This window comes from Crinia signifera, chromosome 1 (assembly GCF_055691185.1).
Source record: "Crinia signifera chromosome 1, ASM5569118v1, whole genome shotgun sequence".
In the NCBI taxonomy this organism is placed as follows: domain Eukaryota; kingdom Metazoa; phylum Chordata; class Amphibia; order Anura; family Myobatrachidae; genus Crinia; species Crinia signifera.
The window spans coordinates 350,734,780-350,760,633 of record NC_139217.1 but is presented as its reverse complement, the minus strand read 5'-3'; the positions used below and the strand labels follow the sequence as shown (position 1 = coordinate 350,760,633).

The following is a 25,854-nucleotide window of genomic DNA, read 5'->3' as shown; positions in this document are numbered from 1 at the left end:
CCCGTTTCAGCCATCTGCTTTAGCGAAGTGGGTGACCCCCCCACCGGTCGATGCTTCGGTTTCAAGACTGTCCAAGAAGACCACGCTTCCAGTCCCGGGAGCGTCCACGCTAAAAGACCCGTCTGACAGGAAGCTTGAGAACACTCTTAAGGCTATTTATGTGGCGGCGGGCACCCAATTGCGTCCGGCAGTTGTTTCAGCTTGGGTGAACAAGGCCATCTCAAAGTGGTCTGCTCAGCTCATTCAGGGGTTGGATGACGGTACCTCTCGTCAGGAGCTTCGCTTATTAGCGGAGCACATTCATGAATCGGCGGAATTCTTAGCTGATACCTCTAAGGATATCACTATGATTGCTACACGCATTTCGGCCAACTCCGTGGCGGCACGTCGGTCGCTGTGGTTACGCTCCTGGCAAGCCGATGTGGAATCCAAAAAGGCGGTGGAGGCTCTTCCGTTTAACGGGGACATGCTTTTTGGTCCAGAACTGGACAAGTGGATTTCCCAGGCTACTGGCGGTAAATCTACATTTTTGCCGTCAGCACCTCCTCCAGCCAGACGTCAATATTCTGGTCCATCATTCCAGTCTTTTCGCCCACAGCAGTCCTTTCGTGGCCGTGGTAGAGGCTCGGCCTTCTCCTTTCGAGGCGGCAGAGGCAGAGCAAGAGGTCAGGCCACCGCAAGACCCCAGCAGCCTAAGCCCCAGGATAAACCAGCAGCATGACTATCCACCAGCGATGCTGGGAAGTTCTCAGGTCGGGGCCCGGTTACTGGAGTTCCGAGAGCAGTGGTTGTCCACGACTTCGGATCCCTGGACTCGTCTTCTCATTTCGGAAGGTTACAAGATCCAGTTTTTGGGACGGCCTCCTTCCAGGTTCTTCAGGACCGGACTTCCGCACGTTCCAGAAAAAAGGTTGCATCTTCAACAGGCGATCCAGAAGCTCTTGCGGTCTCAGGTGATTACTTCAGTTCCGTACGAAGAAAGAGGGCGAGGGTTCTATTCCAATCTTTTCGGTTCTTCATCAGTCGTTTCTCAGGTTTGCGGTGGGTCACGAGCACTTCCAGTTTCGGGCCCTCCCGTTTGGTTTATCATCTGCCCCTCGAGTGTTCACAAAACTGCTGTCGGTACTCATAGCTCACTTGAGGCTCCAGGGTCTCAATATAGTACCTTATCTGGACGACCTGCTGATAAAGGCCTCATCACCTGCAATTCTGCAGGAGCATTTGCGCTTGACGATCCAATTCTTGATCCAGCATGGTTGGATAATCAATTATCAGAAGTCCACACTCTCTCCAACGCAGCGTCTCCAATTCTTGGGTCTGATTCTGGACACAAAGAATCAGAGAGTGATCCTTCCAGAGGACAAGGCAGAGGCTATCAGACTTCTGGTGCGCCAGGTGCTTCAACACAGGCGAGTTCAGATCCTTCTTTGCATTCGCCTGCTAGGAAAGATGGTTGCAGCCTTTCCAGCCCTCCAGTTCGGCAGGTTCCATTCGCGGACCCTGCAGTTGGATCTGTTGAGTCAGTGGTCGGGCTCGCACCTCTATATTCATCGACGCGTGCAGCTTTCCAGACTCACAAGGTTGTCACTCATGTGGTGGCTACACAAACCGACTTTGTTGCGGGGGCGTCGCTTCGCGGTCTGGGACTGGATAGTCCTCACCACCGATGCCAGCCTCACAGGTTGGGGGGCGGTCGTCTTAACGCATCGGCTGCAGGGGCGGTGGACTCAAGCGGAGTCTCGTCTGTCGATCAATGTTCTAGAACTAAGGGCAATTTTCAATGCCCTTCTGGCGGTTCAGGACACTCTGAAGGGTCTCCCCGTAAAGATACAGTCGGACAACGCGACGGCGGTCGCCTACGTAAACCGACAAGGGGGAACAAAGAGTCGGAACGCCATGAAGGAGGTGTCCAGGATTCTTCGTTGGGCAGAAAGACAAAGTGTGATTCTGACAGCAGTCTACCTGCCGGGAGTCGACAATTGGGAAGCAGACTTTCTCAGCAGAACGGAGCTGCATCCGGGAGAGTGGTCTCTTCATCCCGAAGTCTTCCAACAGATTGTCAGTCGGTGGGGCCTGCCCGAGGTAGACCTCATGGCTTCTCGCCACAATCGTCAGCTCCCACTATACGTCTCTCGGACAAGAGACGCAGGGGCTTGGGCGGTGGATGCATTGGAAATCCCGTGGACATTCCGATTGGTTTACCTGTTCCCTCCAATTCCTCTTCTCGGAAGGGTTCTCAAGAAACTAAGGCGAGAACAGACTCAGGCTATATTGATAGCTCCATTTTGGCCCAGACGGACGTGGTTCGCAGACATCCAGAGTCTTCTCGGGGACGATCCCTGGACTCTTCCGGACAGGCCAGATCTTTTGCAGCAGGGTCCCTTCTTGCACCCTGCTCTCCGGCCCCTTCGTTTGACGGCGTGGCTATTGAGACCGACATCCTGAGGAAGAAGGGGATTCCTTCCTCTGTCATTCCGACCATGCTCAGGGCTCGCAAGCCGGTCTCGGCCGCCCACTATCACCGCATTTGGCAGTCATACTGTCGTTGGTGTTCTGGTAGAGGTTATCCTTTCAGGTCTTTTCGTTTGCCTCGCCTGCTCAGTTTTTTGCAGTCAGGTTTAGACGGTGGTCTTCGTTTAAGTTCACTAAGGGTTCAGGTTTCGGCCCTATCCGTTCTTTTTCAAAGAAAATTGGCCCTTTTGCCTGAGGTCCAAACATTTTTTCAAGGGGTGGCCAGGCTTCAGCCTCCCTTTATACCTCCCACTCCTCCGTGGGACTTGAATATTGTTTTACGTTTTCTCCAGTCGGAGACTTTTGAGCCTCTGGAGTCGGCGGAATTGAGATTCCTGACATGGAAGACGGTTATTCTGTTAGCTCTAGCGTCTGCTAGACGGGTCTCGGAGATTGGGGCTCTCTCGTGTAAAGCGCCTTTTCTTGTCTTTCATTCGGACAGAGCCGAGCTTCGTACGCAGGCGTCTTTTTTGCCGAAGGTGGTTACATCGTTCCATGTTAACCAACCCATCGTCATTCCGTCATTCCCTGATACGGACCAGAGTTCTGCCTCTCTGGACGTGGTACGGGCTCTTCGCATTTATGTTTCCAGAACTTCATCCCTTAGGAAGTCAGATAATCTTTTTGTTCTCTATGACGCGTCGAAGCGCGGATGGCCGGCTTCCAAGCAGACTATTGCCCGCTGGATTAAGCTGACCATTAAGCAGGCATATTTAGCCGAGGGAAGGTCCCCTCCTGTTTCCATTACGGCCCATTCCACCCGGTCGGTTGGAACTTCTTGGGCGGCCAGGCGAGGGGCCTCCACTTCGCAGTTGTGTAGGGCGGCTACTTGGTCTTCCGCCCACACTTTCATAAAGTTCTATAAGTTTGACACATTCGCCTCGTCCTCGGCGGACTTTGGTCGTTTGGTCTTGCAGGTTCCCACGAGTTCTCCCGCCCAGGGGGATATCTTTGGAACCTCCCCACAGTGATCGCCAGTGTCCCCTGCCGGATGTAGGAGAAAATAGGAATTTGGTACCTACCGGTAATTCCGTTTCTCTGAATCCGCAGGGGACACTGGCCACCCCCCACCCAACTCGTGTTGCCTGCCAGTTATTGTTTGGTTTACATGATTTGTGTGTGTTTGTGGTTGTAGTCTGGTGTCTTCTCCTCTCGTTACCAATTTTCCTAACTGGGGATTGTGGGGTATTAGAGGGGAGGAGCCAGCTACTTAAAGTTATAGTGTGCCAGCTCCCAGCAAGCCAGCTCTAATTACCCACAGTGATCGCCAGTGTCCCCTGCGGATTCAGAGAAACGGAATTACCGGTAGGTACCAAATTCCTATTTTTGCACATCTCACAGCAATGTTGGCACTTAAAGGGTTGAATACTCTAAAAATTGTAAGCTTCACTCCTATATTATGTCTATATTAACTCTAAAAAAGATGTATGTGATACGAAGCAAAGCATACACGTAAAATCATTGAATTGATCTACAAAGTACAGTATAAGGTTGCAGCAGTTTATACTACTTTGGGAAGGGTGTATAATATCAGTTATCTGTCTGCCTAGATGGATATTCTATATATGTTTTCTAATTTCAGTGATGTGTGCTAAACTTTATCATTTTCAGCAGGGATGGTGTAATGCTACCTCACAGAACTGAGGTCATGGGATCAATTCCCACCATGGTCCTAGCTGTGCAGAGTTTGTATATTCTCCCCGTGCTTGCATGGGTTTCCTCTGGGTACTCCGGATTCCTCCCACAATCCAAAAATATACAGTTAGAATAATTGGCTCCCAACAAAATTAACCCTAGGTTGAATTGCGTGTATGTGTTATGGTGTGTACACACCTGCGATGCGACCCTGATGCGGTCAGATCACATGGCATGCATGCGATGGCATACAATTTTGACTGTATAGTGCAGATCTGCACTATATATTCAAGGCAGCCAAGACTTTCTGCTGTGCGATATGGGAGCGTGCATCAGGATCGCAAGGGTTAAAACCCTTGCGATCAGCGTGCAATACCGATGCGATTCTGACTATATAGTCAGAATCGCAGGGTAATTGTACAAGTGTGTACACACCATTAGGGAATATAGATTGTAAGCTCCATTGGGGCAGGGACTGATGTGAATGTTGCTGCGGAATGTGTGTGCTATATAAATAACTGTTAATAAATAATATATATATATTTTTTGTCATGGAGATGTCTCAAATACCCTGAATCTGAATCTAAATTTAAATTGGGTCCCTTCAGCAGATATGGTTTTGGAGAACATTTAACAGGCGCTCAATCCTGGAACTTAACAGACTGACTTGAACAAACACATTTTGTTATCTTTGATTGTGATGTACAGGCAGCACTGGTCTTTCATTCAGAATACAGCGAATGAAGCACTAGTGCTGTATATTGCTGTGGCTGTACCATATCTGATCAGATATCCCCATTGCCATTGTGCCTTTATCACTCTGGGAGAAAGCAGGGTGTGTATCCAGCTGCTGACCTTTTGTCCTCTGTACTGTCTTTTTCTGATCAGAACTCCTGTGTATGTGGGATACAGTATGTGACTGACAATGCGGAAATGACTGAATTGACTCACTCAGAAATGTATGACTGGTGCTGCAGCTTCCATCCTGTTTAGCTAGTGAACCCCCTTATCTTGCTTCAGATATTGCATCATACTTTTCACAAGCCAATTAAATATCTTTTTTTTATTTTTCTTTAAAGCCTGACAAGTTTTGGGAGAGATCTATCCATTGCTAGGAGAGAGAGAGAAATTAGAGCTTTGCCCAAAGTATCCAAATGGCTTCTAACTGTCATTTTATAGACTGCTTCATAACTTAGATGATTGGCTGCTTTGGGCAACTTAAGCCGCATACATACACTAGTGTGTACACTACCTGTCATTACCTATGTGCACTCCCGCGCGCTGTTAATGACCCCCTCCCTCATCCAGCATGTCCAGACGAGGAAGGTCCTCATTTACGACGTCCATGCGGCAGCACAGCTGTTGCTCACCTCTGTCGTTGCTCAGGCATCGGCAAGTATGTATGCATTTGCCGAAGCCCCCCCCCCCAGCCAGTCAGGGGTTCAATATAAATGATTAGTTCAGCTGTCATACAGCTGTGCAGTTTTTACACTTCTGGGACCTTCGTTAAGAGTTTGGAAACTGAAAATTCTTTTTACTTGGGCTATATTAGTTTTTCCTACTTCAGTTTATTATATTTGTACAGAATAAGCCATTGGCCTTTCCCTACAGCATAATGTGTTTGTGTAGGTTAATCACTATTAAGTGACTATGTAGTCCTTTCTACAGTAAGTTGCCGATCATGCAAACACCTGTAGCATGTGGTTGCTTGGCGTAATCTGAGGTACAACCTCTTGATCTGCACAGCGGACTGTTGCATGAGTGTGTCTAGGTAAGTTGCTGTAACACTATAGGGGGGTATTCAATGTTGGGCGATATATCTGATAGTCAGAAAGATCAGCCAGGACCTATTCAATCCCGGCTGTGTTTGCTGCAGATTTGACTGGTTTAAAATTTGAATCTGCATTGTCTGAAACGGCCTTTAACCCTTTGAGTGCCAACGTTGCTGTGAGAGATCCTCAAATTATCGGCTATAAATGCCAGCCTCGCTAACAGCGACTGTTCCTGAATTAAATTGACTTCCGTAATTGTAAGTTTATTTAAATATTGCACCCAAAAAAAAACAGTTGCTGTGGACGACGCTGACATTTTTAACTGATATTTTGAGGATCTCTCAAAGCAACACAAAAATATTAAACACAAAGGGTTTAACAAAAATGTTTGCTTGGCAATTTTCGCACCTATTTTGACAAATCCCCTTGGCAAAGGGTTAAAGGGTGGAATTAGCATTAGTTTTCAACCAAAAATGGATTTGCAGATCTGTGATTTTAAGACTGTCGGAACATTGAAAATGACATTGAATACAGTAGGTCTAATGTAAATTTGAATTATTATCCAAAAAGGCCAATATTTCTGACATTTGGAAATATCGTCCGGCATTAAATACCCACCTATAAGGGACACTGTTACAAAAGTGATGACGAAATGCAGACAAAGTTGTTTTAGTTGCTTGCAACGTAATTGCAGACAGTACAAGATTTTAGTTTGAAATAAGTCTACTTTGTACAATTCATTATGTGCATGTACATATTGTAAGTATGTGCACACCCACACCACACTCTTAGCAACTGCCCCCATAAAGCAGTCTTCCTGAATTTTGGGTTCAAATAAAAATCCTCTTGGTCTACATTTTGTTTTCCATTTAATAATGTAATTTTACTTTACTACATTTGTAATATTTTTGGGGTTAATAGTCTTTTATGTCTTAGGTAGTGGTGTTGTAAACCTCTTTTATCACATGTTTTACTTGCTGTTGCATTCAAAAGGTCTCCCATTAAAAATCTTGGGAATAATACAAATTCTTCTCAACCCAAGAACACCTTAAAAATAGCCAAGTAGTTTTCTGGAATGGCCATCTGCTAATCCAGTATCTCCTCTGCCGTACTAGTGGTCTTCATTCCTTGTGTTCTTCTAAATATCTTGACCTGTAAATAAACCTCTTCCTTTTTCTTTTCTTTTTTTTTGTAATGAAAAGTGCCAACTTTTGCTCTTGCTACCTTATCCCTAACCATCCATAAACCAGTAGGGAGGTGGAATCCTTTTTTTTTTTATCTCTTAGATTTTTTGTAAGTTTTTCCATATGCATACAAAAATGGAGGTGCAATCTTTAATTCTAAATAAAGATTATTACTTTAATTGTGCTAAAAATGATTCAATAAGCTAATTGACATTTTCCTGCTGTTTAGATTTGGTTATTACTCACTTGATTTCAATGTTTACAAAATTGCAGAAGTGAACTAGTTTCATTTAATGTATCGTGTAGTAACCTTTATATGTTGTTTAGCTACAATCTGCTCACTGTCCATCTATACTGCAGATGCATTGCTTGCTGACCTGGAATCCACCACATCTCATATTTCCAAGCGACCCGTATTTTTATCAGAGGAGACCCCGTATTCTTTTCCTAGTGGATGTCATACATATCAGGAAATTTCTGTGCCAACTGGACCTACCAGCGAATCTCTCAATGGCACGGTTACAGATCCCCTGGATTCCTGGACCAGCAGCACCAATAAATTCTCCCAGCAGCAGGTAATTACTATTTCAACTGTTACTTCCTTGTTTTACTGATCAATCTAGCAGTTAATGCCTTTCTATCTATAACACACCGCTATTAACCACTTCTACTGGTGCTGCTTGGTGACCATGATTGTTAGTTTTAACTGTCCACTCTGTCCCATTCACTAGCATGTGGAACCGCTTACTTTGCTGCTGGGTGTGGCTGGTTCCTTATGACCACTTATGGTGAAACAACCATCGGATGAGTATTCGTATTAGCTCTTCTCTATATGTCACAGGACTAGAGCAAGTATTGGATATCTTGCTGGAAAAAAGCAAGGTTCTTTTGGAATAATAATGATGCTTGAACATCTATAGCCATCTCTACACACAATACCCACCTTAAGGTTCTACAGACATGGTCCTTTACTGCACTTTCAAGAAGATTTCTTGTGTGTGCTAGCGGGATATAGTCATTGGGTTGACATGCAGAAAGGTCAACATGCGTTTTTTCACTGGTTTTTGAGACATGTGCCAACAGGCGGTATTTCATGCCCTGCCATTCACTAGGGCATGGTGGGGAGAATAAAATAGTGCCCAAAGCATGGTGAGCACAGCGCTACGTTTGTGTCCATGTTGAAAGTGTCGACATTCGGGTAAAAAAAAAGTGAAAAACCCCATGTCGACCTTTTGACTGTTAAGCTTGCCCATGTCGACCTAATGGTGTCAACCTAATTCCTGGAGACCTAATGAGCCATGCCCGTGATAGCAGGAGTATCCAGACCATTGTCCTTTTTAAACCATTTAGGCTTATTTACTTATATTGCACATACAGTTTTTTACATTTAACTGTTGTACTCTGGTATTGTGTCCAAATCTCCCCCCCCCCCCCTCCCCCCCTGTCCGATGTGGGGGTGGAGAGATGGCACGCTGCTGGTTACACCTCTATCCCACTGGTTCCCCATACTATTGTACATGCAATATACAGTACAGAGTATACATGGCAAATGAATGAAACTGTTTGTTCTAACTGTAATCTGACCTCATCCTTTTGACTGTTGCAGAATCCCCTCCATAGTTCTCTTCCAAAGGAGAGTGTGGGATCTCCCTCTACTGGGGAAGAGGAGCATGTGTATAGGTGAGCATAATACACAACCTATTTTTGCTGTTACATTAGTTCCTTTAGATCCACAACTCATGTGATCTCTTCCGTCTGGACAGTTTCCCCAACAAGCAGCGATCTGCAGAGCCATCCCCCACTGTCATGAGCTCCTCTCTGGGAAGCAATTTGTCAGAGCTGGACCGCCTTCTCCTGGAACTAAATGCTGTGCAACAATCCCCATCAAGTAGCTTATCTGCAGGTGAGGCTATTCTACTGTGGCACAGCAAATCAAATGCTTTTTATTATGATTTTTTCCCCCCAATGTACAGGTACCTACTAGAGTAATGAGAAAAGTAAATGCACGTTACAAAGTACATTAATTTTTTGGGAGTAGTCAGATAAGCAGCTGGTCATATATAGCAATGCTTTGCAGGCCAAGTGTATGTTAGTATACGAACAGTGTAAACCAGGCATGTCCAAACTATGGCGCTCCAGCTGTTGTGAAACTACTCATCCCAGCATGCCTTGCCATAGTTTTAGCATTCCCTAATGGAAAAACTATTTCAAGGTATGCTGTGACTTGTAGTTTCACAACAGCTGGGGGGCCATAGTTTGCCCTCTATTCAGCCTCTCAATTATGGCCTTTACTCTTTTGTTAAAAATGTTCTGTTCTTTATGCCTTTTAGCAGTTATTGCTGGTTAATGCGTGCTTGCATCAGGCCATAAAATCTTGTTGATTGTTACTTAGATGATTTGTGCCGAAACCTCTCTCAACCTGCGGCTCCTTCTGGTCTCTGCAATGTTTTGGACAACTCTGTTATAAAGGTTATGCAATCCTCAAAAGAAAAACCTAAACGCAATGGTGCAAGAGGAATTGAGGATGTCCGTCCTAGTGTTGAAAGTCTTCTGGATGAACTTGAGAGCTCTGTACCCAGCCCAGTGTAAGCACTTTTTTTTTATATATATTTCCTCATTTCCTACCTCACTGTTCAGTGTCTCATTGTATATTAATACTGAGCTTTCCTTCATACAGTCCATCAATCACTGTGACTCAAGGGGAGATCAGCAACCCTCAGAGGGTCACTGCCAGCCAACAGCAAACCAGGATGTCAGCCTCGTCTGCGACTCGTGAACTGGATGAACTTATGGCCTCACTCTCTGATTTTAAGGTATATTTGGCTGTTAAATAATTGTAGCATTACTTATTCAGCATGTGCTCTGGTTCAATATCACCACTTGATGTACTTGTCAGTTTTCTATGGTGTTGCTATGTATTTAAAATCTTCTTCTTTAATGTGTTTGCTTTACAGCATAACATTGTTTTTTTTTTTTTCTTGAAAGCTTTTGTGTACTTTTTTCATACTGCTGGTAATGGCAACTATCTTTCGTACTGAAAAGTAGAGTTTCCTCATTAAGTGGTCTTTTTTTTATTTATTTTTTATCTGCTTGCTAGGTTTCAACATGGTAAAATCTTCTTCTGTAATTGACAGAAGAAGGTTTTAGCACCTGATTGCATTGAGCACCTGAATACCAGTTCCCTGTACACAACTTGATGCTTAAACCTCACTTGATGTTTTAAACTCATAAGTGGTTTATCTATGCTGTACTCCCAAGTCTGAGAAATAACCTTTTGTAAACTGCTTTCTCTAATGGGTATAAAAGGCCACACAAGTCCACTGAAACTCCTGCTTAAGTGGTGCTAGTTGGTGAATATTCATGGCCTGGTAAGGAACTCAAGGGCAGATTTATTAAGCTTGGTGAAGTGATAAAGTGAACAATCAGCTCATAATTTTTTTTCAAACCCAGCCTGTAACTTGACAACTAGGAGCTGATTGGCTGGGGATAAACTACCAGCCACTTTATCACTTCATCAAGCTTCATAAACCTTCCCCACAATGAGTACAAATTAAACTGCTGCTTCTTGGTGTGTGTTCTGATCAGCCTAATTCTAGTTGTAGTTTGAGGGTGAAGGGTATGCCTCCTGGAGATGCTTTCATGGGAGCGCCTGTGGTGCATGGTCGTTGAGGGTACTTGCAGGAGCATTTGAACAGAGGAGGTTTGATCTTTCCCTCTGAAAGTTCAGGTTTTTTTTTTTTGTGGTGGTGGGGGGGGGGGGGGGGGGGGGGAGATAGTTCTTCTCATAGACTCTATTTTAGTGTGTGGACACTTGACCTATCTACCAGCTGCAGCATACCCCAATGAAAAATACAGCAATGGTAAAGTGTATTAAATGAAGCATACATGCAATAACATACATAACACGCATTCAGACTGTGTGGTTTATGTTGCATTCTAATTCTCTAGAAGCTCCCATATTGTGACAGAACAAGTTTTTTTTTTTTAAAGCTCTTCAGGAGAAATTTAATAGGGGAAGTGCAGTATACAGTACATGTTGTTTCTCCTTAAATGTAAGATCTTATACATACATTTTTTCTAGAAAATATTAGGTCCATCATTTTCCTACATATACATGGCATTTGTTTATTGTATAAACAGTTGAATGTCTACCTATTGTAATGATTAAAATTTGTTAATTATTCCTATACTAACTAAACTAATCTCTAAAGTCAGCTGTTATAATATGTAGGAAATTGTAGTAAAGTTCTTAATAGCAAATTAAAGTCTACAAATGACATAGATAATTTTTTTTTTTTTTATGTTGTACAACATGTCTGTTTTTCAAAACCTCCTCAGCACTTCATCTGTGACAGAACTTGGGCACTTTATATGTACCACCAAATGTGCAAGTTCTTCATCTATTGGCTATAAGGAACTCTGTATGTTTGAGTGCCTGCATCTGGCACCTTTACAATTATACAGTCAAAGTTCCCAGTACCTAGATTGCACTGGTTCCTCGTGTTTTATCCAATAAAATTACTTGGCAACATTCTGTATTTTAGTAAATCTCATACCACAATGCTTTTAGTACATTGTGACAGTAACTGATACAAACAGCACATTTGAAGCACCACCATTGTTCTGGACATTCAGGAGAAAACCTTTTTGTTTATTTGTGCTAAACATACATCATCATACATACTTTTAATGCATAAACTAGAAATAATTTTCTTTAATGGACATTTGTTTGGAGGCATAGGAAGGAGGGGACTTTTTGGTTTAAAAAAATGTTTTTACCTACAACGATCAAACATAAAAACAGGAACTATTTGCACAAGTTATATTTATTTTTTATCCTATGTGATGGGACATTTAGCAGGCTATTTGGGAGGGCATCCCAGTGTTAAAATAAAAAAAAAAATTGCTTTTTGTTTTACTTTCAAATTTGTGCCAAATCTGACTGAACAACTGGATTATCAAAACCTGAAGCTGTGTTTTTTACTGTGCTGAAAGTCCCCTCCAATAGCATTCTAAAGGTCCATACACACTGGGCGATTTTTTCCAACATGTATGGACAGCGATGATGGGGAAAATCACAGGGCTGAAAATCGCTCAGTGCATACACACAGCGCTATTTTTGCGTGTTTTAGCAAAAAATAAAAAAATAAATTACCACCCTCGGGGATGGAAGACTTTCCATAACTGGACAACATGGCCAGCGATGATGCAGAAACACGCATCAGTTTTCATCACTGGCCCATACACAATGGACGTATGGGCCAAAACTGAGCTGCTTTCAGCTCAGTCACCCAGTGTGTATGGGTCCTAAGGGGGGAATTTAGTTGCTTTTTGGGAACCTTGCATCTGACAGATCAATTCAATTGTGGCTTCATTCAGGTGCAAATACTGCTCCCCCTCTTGAGGTGGTGAACAAGCTGAAAGTCCAGCTTTTTGCACATTTTCCTGGATTAGCTACATTACATGGCTAAAATGCCCATTTATCGAAAAATATTTCTGACTTTCACAAACAAAACAAATTTTTAGGGGTAAACTTTAAATATTTGTAGGGTGTTGCAATCCCTTCTTTCCTGTTGGCAGCTGCATCCCTTATAGGTTTTTATGGAGGATGCGATGCTGCTAGATTTACGAGAATGGTGGTAGCCCACTGTAGCGTATGTTCTGCATATGTAACTGGCAGAGGGCCCCATAAATGGCCTCTCTGCATGTGTAGTCGGTGGTACTGCATATATGCATATTAGTCCTGTTTCCATAATGAGCACCTTGCAGGTGCTCATTAATACATTGGCCTTGTACAATCACATATTGCAATGCAATCCTTTGCGCTAGTATCACGCCCAGATAACAAATGGGCCATTAAATCTTAAATAAGGATTGGATGCCCAGTGTAAGGAAAATTATTGGGTACTTCTTTACTTTCACGGCGCCAGCATGGCGCCGCGAGTCAGAGTCCACTTGCGGGGCTCGCTTCGCTCGCCCACGCTGCGGGCTCGGTGGCTTGCTACGCTCGCCACGCTAATTAAAATCAACTCCATGCCAACATGGATAGTGGAGGTATGAACTATCCATGTTGGCATGGCGTTAACTTTGTTTATTTTACTTAGTTTGTGGCGAGCGTAACCCGGAAGTAGCGCGGCGCCATGCTGGCGCCGTGAAAGTAAAGAAGTACCAATTATTGAATATCACCCTGGCTAAAACGTTGGGCGCAGTAAAATCATTGAATAGCCCCCTTTCAGCTGAGTCATAATGTTGCTATTTCATGATGTTATTTCATTTGGTGGTTATGTGAAATTTCTTGTCTGAGATTTCTAGTAAGTGGCTGTAATTGGTACATAACTCATTATTGCCAGTGCAAGCACCTTGATAGTGCTGTGTACTTTCATTGCATGTTTATTGTATGTTATGTCAATGTGTGTCCATTTTATTCTTAAATAAATTGTTTAAAAATTAAAGTTTTATAAAAACTATTTTTCAAAGCCGTGCCCCCAGCAAAAGAGAGTACTTTTTCTTTCTCCTACTTACATGTTCATTTACTCTCAGGGGAGCACCTCCACTAGCCATTTAAGTACTAACACTGAGGCACTCCATTATATTATTGTGGATCCATAATTGTCTTTAAATATAAAAAAACCCTTATTCGTGTTTATGCTTGTGCACCGGTATTTTCCCTACTCCCCCTTCCTTTAAAAACAATCATTATTGCACTGACATTTGTTTTCTATAACTTTGTGTTTCTTTTGGCCTTTTCTTTTTACTTCTAATACAGACCTGTCGTCATACTTTATCTGGACCTCTATCTGATCTGCATAAAAATAGACCTATATATCCTGCAAGCACTTTCTGCACTTCTTCCCTATATACAGGGCAGGAGAATGGGTCTGATCCTCTCACACCCATTAGTCCCTCAGTTCTTCTGCACATTGATGAGGAGGAAAGCCCCGCCTTAACCTCTCATTTTAGGAAAGCAACTGTGCTGTCCAACCATGATGTAGACATAGATGGGGATAATAAAGATCAGCCAATTACCTGCCCATTCAATGCTTATAGTTTGAGAACAGATATTTACCTGCAAAGCTTTCATAATTCTCAAGTTAAGCAAAAAGATATTGATGCTTGTCCTGTTGAATACATGCAATCAGATCTTGTTGTCCAGTCTGATGGTCCAGCTGAACTTCAATCTCCTTTAGAAGAAAATACCCGTACTTTGTGGGAAGCTCATGAGAACATGATTCTAAATAGAGAAGCCTTGTCTTCCGAACCCACACATGAACCGGGTTCAGTCACCTTGAGGAATGCAGATCATGAACCTGGAAATGATCATAAGTTTATGGAACCCCCTGATGAGCAAGTAAGCCGCAGTACCTCAGATGGAGACTTTGGACAACAGTCAACGTTTGGATTTTATCCTGACATCAAAAATATTGATGATTCATGGACACAGGAATCGCACCAAATTATGTTTCCAGAGACTCCAGCAAGGGAACGGATCTCTGCCTCACGTCAGGCAAGCATGTTGTGTGTGGAACTTGTCCTGTGCATGGGAACTATATGCATGTCCGAAGAATTCGTTACTATAAGTGCATGTACGCGTAAAAGAACCTTACAACTTCTGGAATCTATTGCATTTAATAGGTTAATGAGCACTGATGCATCCTGCATTTTTAATAAGAGCTGTGTACGATATGGAACACTTTGTACCGCTCCTGTGTGTTGTGATGGTGTTGGAGTGTTACATGGTGGTTTTTTTTTTTAGTGCACCTTTTATGTGCTTTTTTCTTTTTTTTGCATAACACTCTATTGTTTGTTCAGATGAAAACTGTAATAAAAAGAACTAAGGAGAGCCCTAATGTGCATCCAATGTCACGTGACCTTTCTCCTCGGCGGAAGTTTGGACCAGCTATATACAACAAGAGTCCATCGCAAGACCGCCTGATAGAAGAGCTGCACGGGCGGTTTGGTATAGATAAGCAGGAGACTTGCAAGACCCCAGAGGATAATTGGCTGACAGAGGGAGTCATCATTACTTCCCAGCCCACTAGAAATGAGCGATTGTCTGAACCGAGGATAGAGAAGGTAGTTGGCATGTTGGGAGAGAATGCCATTTTACCTGGACTGTTTTGCATGGGCTGATTCATACTGACAACTCTGGAAACTATGAATTTGCTATGTACCTTAATGATCATTTTAGGTCCTTATTCTTTAGGACCTTATTTTTGTTTGTGAGGCTGGAATTTATAGTCTTGTCTTTTTTTAAATAGACAGTAAATGGATATAGGTCAGTGATGGAGAACCTCGGTATGCCAGTTGTTAAACTACACATCCCAGCATGCCTTGCAACAGTTCTGCTATTTCGCCATGCTAAAACTGTTGCAGGGCATGCTAGGACGATGTGTGGCCAATCTACAGCTGATTGCCCATGGTTCTACACGGATATAGGTCATATGTAATGTATATAACATATTTTTTATTTTATTGGGCATTGTCAATTAAGCAATGCTATTATAGGTCATTCAGTATTAATAACCCTTCTGATGTACTGATGAGAAACTAAAGGGGCATACACACATCGCAATTCTAGCACTTTTTTTGCCCCATTGTCTAAATAGATCTTGAGTAAATGTAGTCAAGATCTAGTGAAATCGCCAGTGTTCTAATCTGATATTGCCCCTACACACACCATTACGTGTGTATGGGCGATCTAGCAAGCCCTGTGTGCTAAGCGATCTGACTAGATCGTTCAGCACACCAGGCTCACACACACTGCGTGTATGAGCCTTTAATCTTTGAATGTGTGCTTCTGGACATAGAAAGTAGCATAGAAGTCTTTTTATTTATTTATTTATTTATTTTAAACCTTTTTCCTAACTTTTTGTGGAGTTATTATCTTTGACTCATTATACTCTAAAATGTTAGCACCATGCCGTGTTTAAGTAAATAAGGCTCTAATATTCGAAAATTGCTGATGTAGAGCAAGGGCAATAATGATACATTGTGTGCAAATAAAAGAAAGTAATGAAAACCTCAAAACAATTTATATAAGCAGCAAGCTTGAGTATATTAGAGCACCAATAATAGAACAAAACCCTTGGCAAGTATCAAGCCTGTATTTAGCATGCTACAAAAACATTGATAAAAGTAAGAAGTCTATTCTTCTGAAAAGGGGCATCTTAAAAAATAAAAAAAAATTGCATTTGACACATTTATACGGTGGGTGTAGCAAAATGATTTCTGTGTGTGTGTATATTTATAGATTTCTTCATTGATTTTTTTTTTTTTCCTCCCTCCTATGTTTCTTATTTAGATAATTATACCTCCAGATTCTCCACAACTCATGAGAAAAACATTATCTATCACTTCTTCCCCTCCCCGTACTTTGCAGACGAGGCTTGTGTCTAAATCTACTTCCCCTGCACTACCCCCTCATCCTTCTCACTCTTCTTCCTTCTCTACTACCACTGCTGCTTCATTTCTTCCACCCCCGGCTCCTCCTTTGCCCCCCATTCTGCCGCCCTTGAACACTCCTACTTTAAGTACACTTCCCCCTCAGCCACTACCTCCTTGGACTATATATAATGATGATTATCAGGATCTGTCCAGGGTTCTTCCCTCTCAGGAAGAATCTAGAACTAATTATCAGGATGAAGCTTTTGTCCCATGGATCTTGAATTCCGCTCCTACCAGATCGCTACCTGCACCGAAGTCCTGTGTCTCTGTGGCTTGCCAGACGGACAGTAATCCACTCTTTCCACCTATTCAGGCATGGCATTTATTACATTCAGAGTGAACCTCTAAATGCTGCTTTTAAAAGCAGCAAGGCATGCCTGGTTTTGGAACAGTCTATGACCATTGCAGAACTATGTTTGTCTGGTGGGATGGATTATTTTATTTATTTTTATTTATTTTTTAGACTATTTAAGAAGTTAATGTTGTTTTTCCTAGTGTATTCATACTGGGTTACCTTGGCAGTGTTTATATTAGTGTTTTATTTTTTGGTGACAAATTTTCATTTTAGTGTCTTTCACAATCGGTCAATTCTGAATCTCCTTGCAGATGATGCCTCCTTTTGCCACTACTAGTTCTGCAGCTTTTGCTGCACGCCCTCCACCAAGCCCTTCTCTACCTGACCAGGCAGGTTCTTTTATTTGTTTGCTTGCTGGTTTTGGCAACCCCAGTTTCTGGAATTGGTGCAGTGTTTATGAGTTAACTGGGTTTTAGTGCCATTTGTTTTCAAGTTGGTAAAGACTGTCTGAAACCAGTTGGTGACAGATGGTGCATGTTATCCAACAGTCTGCTCTTGTGGTGTGTTATTTGCATGCTGAAGCAGCGTGTTGTGCAGTGACATGGTCATCAATGTTCTCTCTTTATATTGGTCTCTAGTCACTGGTTTCTTTCCTTCCGGCCACCCCTGCTTGGCCCCACCAAGAAGACCAGGAGTTCATGTGTGCTTGTGATTACAGTAACGGCTTCTCTAGACTCCAGACTTCAGCCAATGACACACCTTTGGTACATACTTGGCCTGACTCTAAACACAGTGAAATGTTAATCAAGGGGATTATGGTGTTTAATAGAGGGACAATGTTTTCTATCTCAGAGCTTGTTCGTTTTTCTCTTACAGATCATGTCCAAAGGGATGCCTGTGAACAGCTCACCTCCTTCCAGTGCTCCCAAGCCAGGCAGTCAGCTGGACAACATGCTGGGCAGTTTGCAGTCTGACCTTAACAAGCTGGGAGTGGCAACAGTGGCTAAGGGGGTTTGTGGTGCTTGCAAGAAACCAATTGCTGGCCAGGTAATTATCATGTTCTGATTTCAGGAGAAGGTACTTTGTGTAAATACAGGTAGGCTGATGACATTGTCTCTCATGCAGGTTGTCACAGCCATGGGAAGGACCTGGCATCCTGAACACTTTGTATGCACACACTGCCAGGAGGAAATTGGATCACGGAACTTCTTTGAGCGAGATGGTCAGCCATACTGTGAAAAGGATTACCACAATCTGTTCTCACCTCGGTGTTTCTACTGTAACGGACCTATACTGGATGTGAGTGCCCGTACTGGCTCGGAACCGTGTGAAATACATTAATCTCTGCATTAAATGTAACTTTTTTTTTTTGCTTTTGTAGAAAGTTGTGACCGCTTTAGACAGAACATGGCATCCTGAACATTTCTTCTGTGCACAGTGTGGAGCATTCTTTGGACCTGAAGGTAATTCCTTTTAGGGGTTATTGAGGTTTATTTGTAAAATGTTTTGCTGCATATTTTTATATTTACAAGATTACTTAAGCTTTCTAATGTGTTATTTAAGTTACATTTTTTGCCCTTAAAGTTTTAATTCTTAACCGCTTCAACATGTACAACAGAACATATTTAAATGCTTCCATTTGACTTGTTCTACCAGGTTTTCATGAGAGGGATGGAAAGGCCTATTGCAGAAAGGATTATTTTGATATGTTTGCTCCCAAGTGTGGCGGCTGCACACACGCCATCCTGGAGAACTACATCTCTGCCCTGAACACCTTATGGCATCCGGAGTGCTTTGTCTGCAGGGTATGAATCTCTGTGTTCCTACAATTGTGGCATTCTTAACTCTTGTTTTGTCTCTTTACCTTTTTGTACTTTTCATATAAGAAACCTATATGAAAACTAGAAAGAAAAAGGTCTGTTACGACTAAGAATATTAACCCTTTGAGTGCTAACATCTGAGAGATGTTGAAAATATCCACAAAAAATGCGAGTGTCAGTCACATTTGTTATACAAATTCAAATAAAAAGGTGTAAAAAAGGATTATATTTCCGATATAAGTAAACATTACAGGTCATTACAATGAATAAAAAAGTTTTCTTGGCAATTTTCACACCTATTTTGACAAATTCACCTGGTACTCAAAGGGTTAAGTGTTAAGAAAAGGAATGGCAACATTTAGGGGTATATTCAATTGCTGTCGAAACTGCCGGCTTGTTGGAAAGATGGCAATTTACAACTTGAAGAGGTTCAGACCTATTCAATAAGGGCTGTTTTTTATTTTTTTTGTTTGTTTGTTTCGACAGGTCCAAATGCTCCAACCTGTCAAAACCAGATGAATTGGCGGAATAGACGCCAATCCACCTGCTTTTGTCGGAAACTCATTCAAAACCAGCAGGTTTTGGCCCCCCTTCCGCAATCTCAATCCACCTTTTAAAAGAAGTCTGATTGTCATAGCGGATTAATCATTATAAACCAGAATGTCCTATAGTGTCTTACTGAGATGTGTCTTTTTATTTATGTTGTACTAAACTTTACTTAATTGATTATATGCTTGACATGTCAACGAACTGTACACTGGAGTTTTGATGGTTTGTGATTTTCAAAAACTCAATAAATAAAGAATTTATTTAAAAAAAAAAAAAACTGAGTCAGGGAGGACGGTGCCAGGTGAAGAGCAGCAGCTTGCTGATCAACGTCCACCCGGTCCCGCAATGGGCAGGGTGAGCAGTACTGCACTTGGCTAAAAGGGCGCCATCCTGCCGCTGGCGGGGTAAGCAGCAGCCAAACCAGAAAGTTGGATTCGGCTGCATTGAATAGGGTGTCTGTCTGAGTGGATCTGACATTTATTGAAATTTATTGAAAATACCCCTTAGTTGCCATGGACTGCTCCACATCTTTCCTTGCAGCGGTTTCAGACATATTCCTTGTAGTTCATAGCCTAGAACAAATTTTATTTTGCACTATATCTCATTTTCAGGCCAGATATTTCATGTGTATGTCTCTCAGGGGTAGATTTATTAATATTGCCCTAAGGTTCCTTAAGGGCGCAGGTTCGCTTCACCACTTTATCGTGGTGAAGAGAACCTGTCTATCGCCCTAATCTATTAATGCTCGACTGTACGTTATGGGAGTGCGCTATCCCCTCCTGCCGGGGATACGCTTCCTCCCATAACGTTTGTGCGCTCCCCCCTTCTGCCGAGTACTGCGCATGCGCTGGTTACCTTGTCAGGCAATGTGTACCCGGCGCATGCGCAGATACATCCGTTGCACGGCGGGGACCAGCAGGCGCCGGGGAGAGAAACCTCTGTCAGCCGGGCAGAGGACCAATAAAGTTTTTTTAATGAACAAAAAAACAACAACTCAGTTTAAACTACTACACAGCGCCAGAAAAATCCGGCGCTATGTACAAGAGCTAAAAGCAGAAGCGTGTGGCCACAAAGGATGTTGATAAATAAGGTATGAGGCAGGCGCCCACTTCCCCCTAAAGTATATACGTTACCCCTCCTCCCCCATAGCGCCGAGAGTTACACACCCGCATCGCGGGTGTAATAAATGAAGTGAAGCGTTATCCCCTGCTTTAGCGTGCGGGGATAACGCATATGCCCCACAGCGCTGCTTCATAAATCTACCTGACAGTCCCTTTCAAATGCATGCCATGTACCATTAGTCTAGCAACACACTCTTCAGAATGCAGCTGGTGCCTTAAAGCTATTTGCCATGTGATACAGTAGTACAATGTCATCAGCCTCTGATGTTCTGCAGCCGGTACCTATGCACTGCTTAAAATAATTCTGTATTGCAATGTGTTTTCCTTTTGTTTTTTCTTCATTCTAAAAACATTTTGCTTTCCTTCCAGGAATGTTTTACTCCATTTATCAATGGGAGTTTCTTTGAACACGATGGGCAGCCATACTGTGAGGTGCATTATCACGAGCGTCGCGGCTCCCTCTGTTCTGGCTGCCAGAAGCCTATCACAGGCCGTTGTATCACTGCCATGGGGAAGAAGTTCCACCCAGAGCACTTTGTCTGTGCCTTTTGCCTCAAGCAGCTGAACAAAGGAACCTTCAAGGAGCAGAACGACAAGCCATATTGCCAGAACTGCTTTGTCAAGCTCTTTTGTTAGAGAGCATTGCACTGTATCCAAACATTTCACTTATGAGAGTATGAGCAGCTTTTGTGGGCAGCCAGGGTGGTTAATAAATGTCTGGACATTGGTGGGAATGGAGCATAGGAGATTAGAGAGAGAATTTATATACTTCATTCGCATCTACTACTTTGTTGTATTGTAAGGCACTCATACTGTTGGTCACTAAAATCTTGTTTCAAGGAGGCCCCTAATCATTTCACAGTGGGTAGCACATGGCTGCGCGGGAGTTCAAGCTACGGTCCCTCTGTTCTCTAGGTTTGTATAATATCCATGACTACATGTCCTGATCAGTTTGTGCTCTTGGCTATGCAGCACTTTAGAAAAAGAGAGACAATCACAGAATATGACGGGTTGTGGATATGGGCAAGAGGATGACACATAGTAATGTGGCTTAGAATGGAGTTGGCTGCGGGTTCCCTTGATTTAAAAAAAAAAAAAAAACAGTTGGCTCTCATACGCTCACATGAATGAGATTGGCAGCTTTCATTTATATTGGTTAAGCTGTGTTATAACAGGGCCGGATTTGGGAATGACAGCAATAACATTTTCTACTGACAGTTACTGGTAACTTGTCACCTGAATGGTGAGTGTCTGATCTCACTTCAGGGCTTTGTTTTTTTTTAAATCACAGATGATCCTTTTTGCTCATTAAAAAAAAGTGAGATTTCTTATACTGTGTTTAATTCAATTTTATTGACAAAATTGGCTTTTTACATAAAGTATACACCTATATAAATATATAATACATGTAAACAAAGTGAATCCAGTAGGACTGGATTATTTTGTGCTTTAACTAAAACTTGGCTATTAACAATTCAGTATTTTGTGTGGAATTACCATATTAACGTTTTTTGGATATATGTTAATTAAAAAGCAGTATTTCAAAATGAAGCAATTTCAATGACCTAGAAATAATGCCAAAATTCTAAATGATGTAAATCATGCAATTCAACAAACAGAGTTTTATTTTTCTTCGGTTTATAGAGTAACACTTTTTTCATAAAGATGCATGTTAACTTTGGGGCAACATTTCTACCTTGACAGGAATCGATTCAGGTTCCCTATTAGGTGAACATAGTTACGTTCATCAGCATGCACTGCGTATTAAAGCTATGATTGTTTGAAATGCCAAAGATTATGCTGGGTTGGTTACTGTGCCCAAGATGCCTTTACTTGGTATAATCCTACAATGTCCTGACCTAAACCATCCTATTTTTTTATTGTTAATAAACTATACAAATATATTGACAAATAAATGTCTATATGATGCTTTGAATTGTCCATGGATTTCAAGTGAATGTCTTATTTTATATGTGCTCACACATGGCTCAATATCGTGGACCAGAAATGCAATAGGGGGCTTCATTTGGTTTAATGCATTTCTGTGTTAAACAAACTGGGTGATGGTACAATCTGGTGGTCCTACTGTTGAAAAGTTTCTTGTGAAACTGTATGTTGCATAATTGGATCATTGGCACGGTGGCATGGAGTGTAGAAATAATCTGTAGGTGTGGTTTGCACAGTTTGTGACATACTTGACCTATAGAAAGGCTTAAAAGAAAAATTGTTAGACCAAAATATTTCTGAAGTAGGGTTTATTCACCTTTTAGTATGGGTTTCTGGTATCTTTATTACCATTTTGTTGTTGTCCTAGTTAAAAAATTCAGTATTTTTTTTTTTTTTAATTACCTCATATTCAAAAATGAAACCGTGGGGCACATTTAATCAAAAGCAAATGTACAAGGCCAAATAGGACTGCTGTTTCTGAGTTCATTGCCTCAAAATGTTTCCTGTCACATTTGCTGTTTTGATTGAACTGCATTGTATTAAGTTAACCTGATGTACTGCACATTGCAGTTCCTGTTGTAGTTTATGAGCCAAGTTTCTACTCCAAAATAAAACCAATATTGGATAAATTCCTGAATACAATCACCTCATCCCCCTTTTTTTTTTCTTTTTTTTTTTTTAATGCTCCCCCTCACTTTCACACTGCTTATGTAACCTCTTGCTTCTTTGATAAATGGCAATAAAATTTACAATTTGGCTTGCTGGATCCTTAGCATTTTTTTTTGCTTCAAATATATGTATTGCATTTATAAATGGCTGAACAGAGAGCAACAACACAAAAAAAAAAAACTAGTAAGTTGAGTTAGCAGCTAAATAAGGATGGGGAGGGGGATAGAATACTGATGCATCAGACAATCTGCTAATTTGTCTTGCTTGTGGGAAAGATTATCTGCACAAAATATACAATTGTGTAGTGTTGCGTTAAGGCAGGGGTGTCAAACTCAAATTCATCGGGGGCCGCATCAGCAGTTTGGTCACCCTCAAAGGGCCGGTTGTATCTGTAGGACTATGTGTCCACTCTTTATTATCATAATAGTGTCCTTCATACAAGTATGTCCCAAATAATATAACTGTAACTCAGCAGTAGCATTTCCCTCCTGCTATTGCTGTGAACTGCAGTGCATTAGGGCACACGCTGCCTGCACAGGGGGGCAGCACTCAGTCTTAGGGCTTAGGGCATATGTCCTGCTTATTATCATAGGACACAGCAAATTAATGATGGGCTGCAATGTGCCAGTGCACACACACACATAGGCAGAGAGTTTGACACCCGCTCTGATGCGTCCACTCCAGTCTGAGCTGCTCCACCACCAAGGACACAGCTGCGCTCTCACACAGGCGCATTTCCCCCTCCCTCCTGTGAGTAGCGCTCCTCGCACTATCTATCCAGGAGTGGGGGGCAGCGTGCTCCCGGTCACTGTGCAGTGCACACTCAGCAGTAAGTGACCTGGAGCGCACAGCAGCAGCAGCACCATTCACCATGACGGACCTGCTCTTTCCTCTCTCTGGCTCCTATACAGCAGGTGGGAGCGGAGGAGGGGTTGACGACCGGTGGCACTGCGCTAGAGGGCAGACGTTCTCTGGCTTGTAGGCTGCCGCGCATGCGCTGAAGAGGCGGCTTTCTTGTTTAAAAAAATAAATCGAGAATAAAAGGTGATGGCTGGCGGCGGCTGCGCAGGCCACATGAAGAGGTCTGGCGGGCCGGATTTGGCCTGCGGGCCTTGTGTTTGACACCCCTGCGTTAAGGCATCTATTCAGTCCAGTTGAACAATGTATTAATCACCCACGTAACAAAACCTTTTCTTACGTGGGTATTGAATTGATGCTAAAGACGGAATTTTGATGAATGCACCTGTTCCTAGTCAGTAGTTTATATTAATGCCAAAAAAATGTAAGAATATTTGTGTGGCCTCTTGATATAGTAACATTGTTCGCAAAAGCTTGACACATGAAAAGGTTGATATGAGTTTTCATGTGTTTTTTGTGTCAATGTTGACACCTGAGCCCAATTAGTGTACTGCATTGCTCCTCAGGCTTCGGGTGATGAGGATTGATGAGCTCAGCACACTAACGCACTATACCGTATGAAAAAATAAAACGAAAAGTCATGTCAACCTGTTCCATGTTGACTTTTTGCTTGTCAACCTTTTGTCACTAACGACCCTCTTGACTGTCAATCTAGACATTGTCAACAATCCGGTTACTATGACTTCTGGTATAGTGGCACAAAGTGTTATGGTTGCTCTCTTGGTCTGCAGATGCACACTTACAAGCATAGAGAAGTCACATTACCATAGGATGGTTCTTTACTATTTGGAAGTATATTTATTTATTATTATTTATTTACAGTTTCTTATATAGCGCAGCAGATTCCGTTGCGCTTTACAATAGTAGACAGTGATAAGACAAACTGGGTAACAACAGACACTTAGAGGTAGGAGGGCCCTGCTGCAAGCTTACAATCTATAGGGATATAGGGGGGAAACATAAGGACAGGCACCAGTAATAGCATAGCAGTTACAAATCCAGAAGGGAAGCTATATAATACATAAGTGCCTCGGAGGGTTATGCATGTAGAACTTAAATATGATAGGCTTGCCTGAAGAGGTGAGTTTTCAGGGAACGCTTGAAAGTTTGGAGACTTGTGGAGAGTCTTAATGTGCGTGGAATGGCGTTCCATAGGATGGGAGCAGCCCGATGAAAGTCCTGTAATAATGAATGGGAGCTAGTGATCCGTGCAGAAGAGAGACGCAGATCTTGTGTAGAGCGGAGTGGTCGAGATGGGAGATATTTTGTGATAAGTGCAGAGATATATGCTGGTGCAGTATGGTTAATAGCTTTATATGCAAGGAGAAGTGTTTTATATTGAATACGGTAATATACAGGCAACCAATGGAGGGACTGGCAGAGCGGATCAGCAGACGATGAGCGTCTTGCAAGGAAGATCAGCCTAGCAGCAGCATTTAAAATTGATTGCAGTGGTGAGAGTCTGTTCTTGGGAAGACCAGTTAGGAGACTATTGCAATAATCAATGCGGGATATAATGAGTGCATGGATAAGAGATTTGGTAGTGTCTTGTGTGAGATAGGGTCGTATTTTGGATATGTTTTTTAGATGCATGTAACATGATTTGGAGACAGATTGAATGTGGGGAACAAAGGACAGTTCAGAGTCACATTGACTTAATGGGTACAAAGAATGATGCATAGTAAGTCTACCGCAAGATAAGTGAACCAGGTATCCAGTGTGTCACCAAGACAACAGTTTAGGGAGGTCAGAAATTATAGCCCAGGTTGGTGGGAGAGTAGAAAGTTTTCTCTGGGATTAGTAAACTATAAGAAATCCATCAGAAAGCAACAATGACTGCGACTGGTACTTCCCACCTATGGGAGGCTTCTGCGATTCGTCAAAACATAGGAATAGCTTGTTCAGGACAGCTGGGTTCTGGATTTTGTATCCTGTGGGTAAATTGAAGTGATGATAAACAGAATAAAGGACCTAGTGTCTGGGTTTTCA

General features: G+C 42.4%; 2 protein-coding genes across 2 annotated transcripts in view; both read left to right on the top strand.

The window, feature by feature from the left end:
• LOC146008153 (paxillin-like) overlaps positions 1 to 23,044 on the top strand; it is a 38,003-nt gene extending 14,959 nt beyond the window's left edge. Inside the window, exons 2-11 of the mRNA XM_083147144.1 lie at positions 7,463 to 7,677; positions 8,709 to 8,782; positions 8,866 to 9,005; positions 9,495 to 9,687; positions 9,780 to 9,915; positions 17,718 to 17,888; positions 17,967 to 18,140; positions 18,223 to 18,304; positions 18,498 to 18,646; positions 20,701 to 23,044. Of these exons, the coding sequence (XP_083003270.1) occupies positions 7,463 to 7,677; positions 8,709 to 8,782; positions 8,866 to 9,005; positions 9,495 to 9,687; positions 9,780 to 9,915; positions 17,718 to 17,888; positions 17,967 to 18,140; positions 18,223 to 18,304; positions 18,498 to 18,646; positions 20,701 to 20,967 (1,601 nt within the window). The 3' untranslated portion in view covers positions 20,968 to 23,044. The remainder of the gene's footprint in view (positions 1 to 7,462; positions 7,678 to 8,708; positions 8,783 to 8,865; positions 9,006 to 9,494; positions 9,688 to 9,779; positions 9,916 to 17,717; positions 17,889 to 17,966; positions 18,141 to 18,222; positions 18,305 to 18,497; positions 18,647 to 20,700) is intronic.
• On the top strand, positions 13,130 to 17,711 carry LOC146008163 (uncharacterized). The gene is made up of 2 exons (XM_083147155.1): positions 13,130 to 15,175; positions 16,404 to 17,711. The coding sequence occupies exons 1-2, from the start codon at positions 14,912 to 14,914 to the stop codon at positions 16,884 to 16,886; spliced, it is 747 nt and encodes a 248-aa protein (XP_083003281.1). The 5' UTR covers positions 13,130 to 14,911; the 3' UTR covers positions 16,887 to 17,711.
• Positions 23,045 to 25,854: the final 2,810 nt, after the last annotated feature.

Bases quoted from the DNA above. Each gene is read 5' to 3' on its own strand.
- LOC146008163 (XM_083147155.1), top strand. From the start codon at position 14,912: ATGAAAACTGTAATAAAAAGAACTAAGGAGAGCCCTAATGTGCATCCA. The intron at 15,176-16,403 runs GTAGTTGGCATG...TTTCTTATTTAG, and splicing joins CTGAACCGAGGATAGAGAAG to ATAATTATACCTCCAGATTC.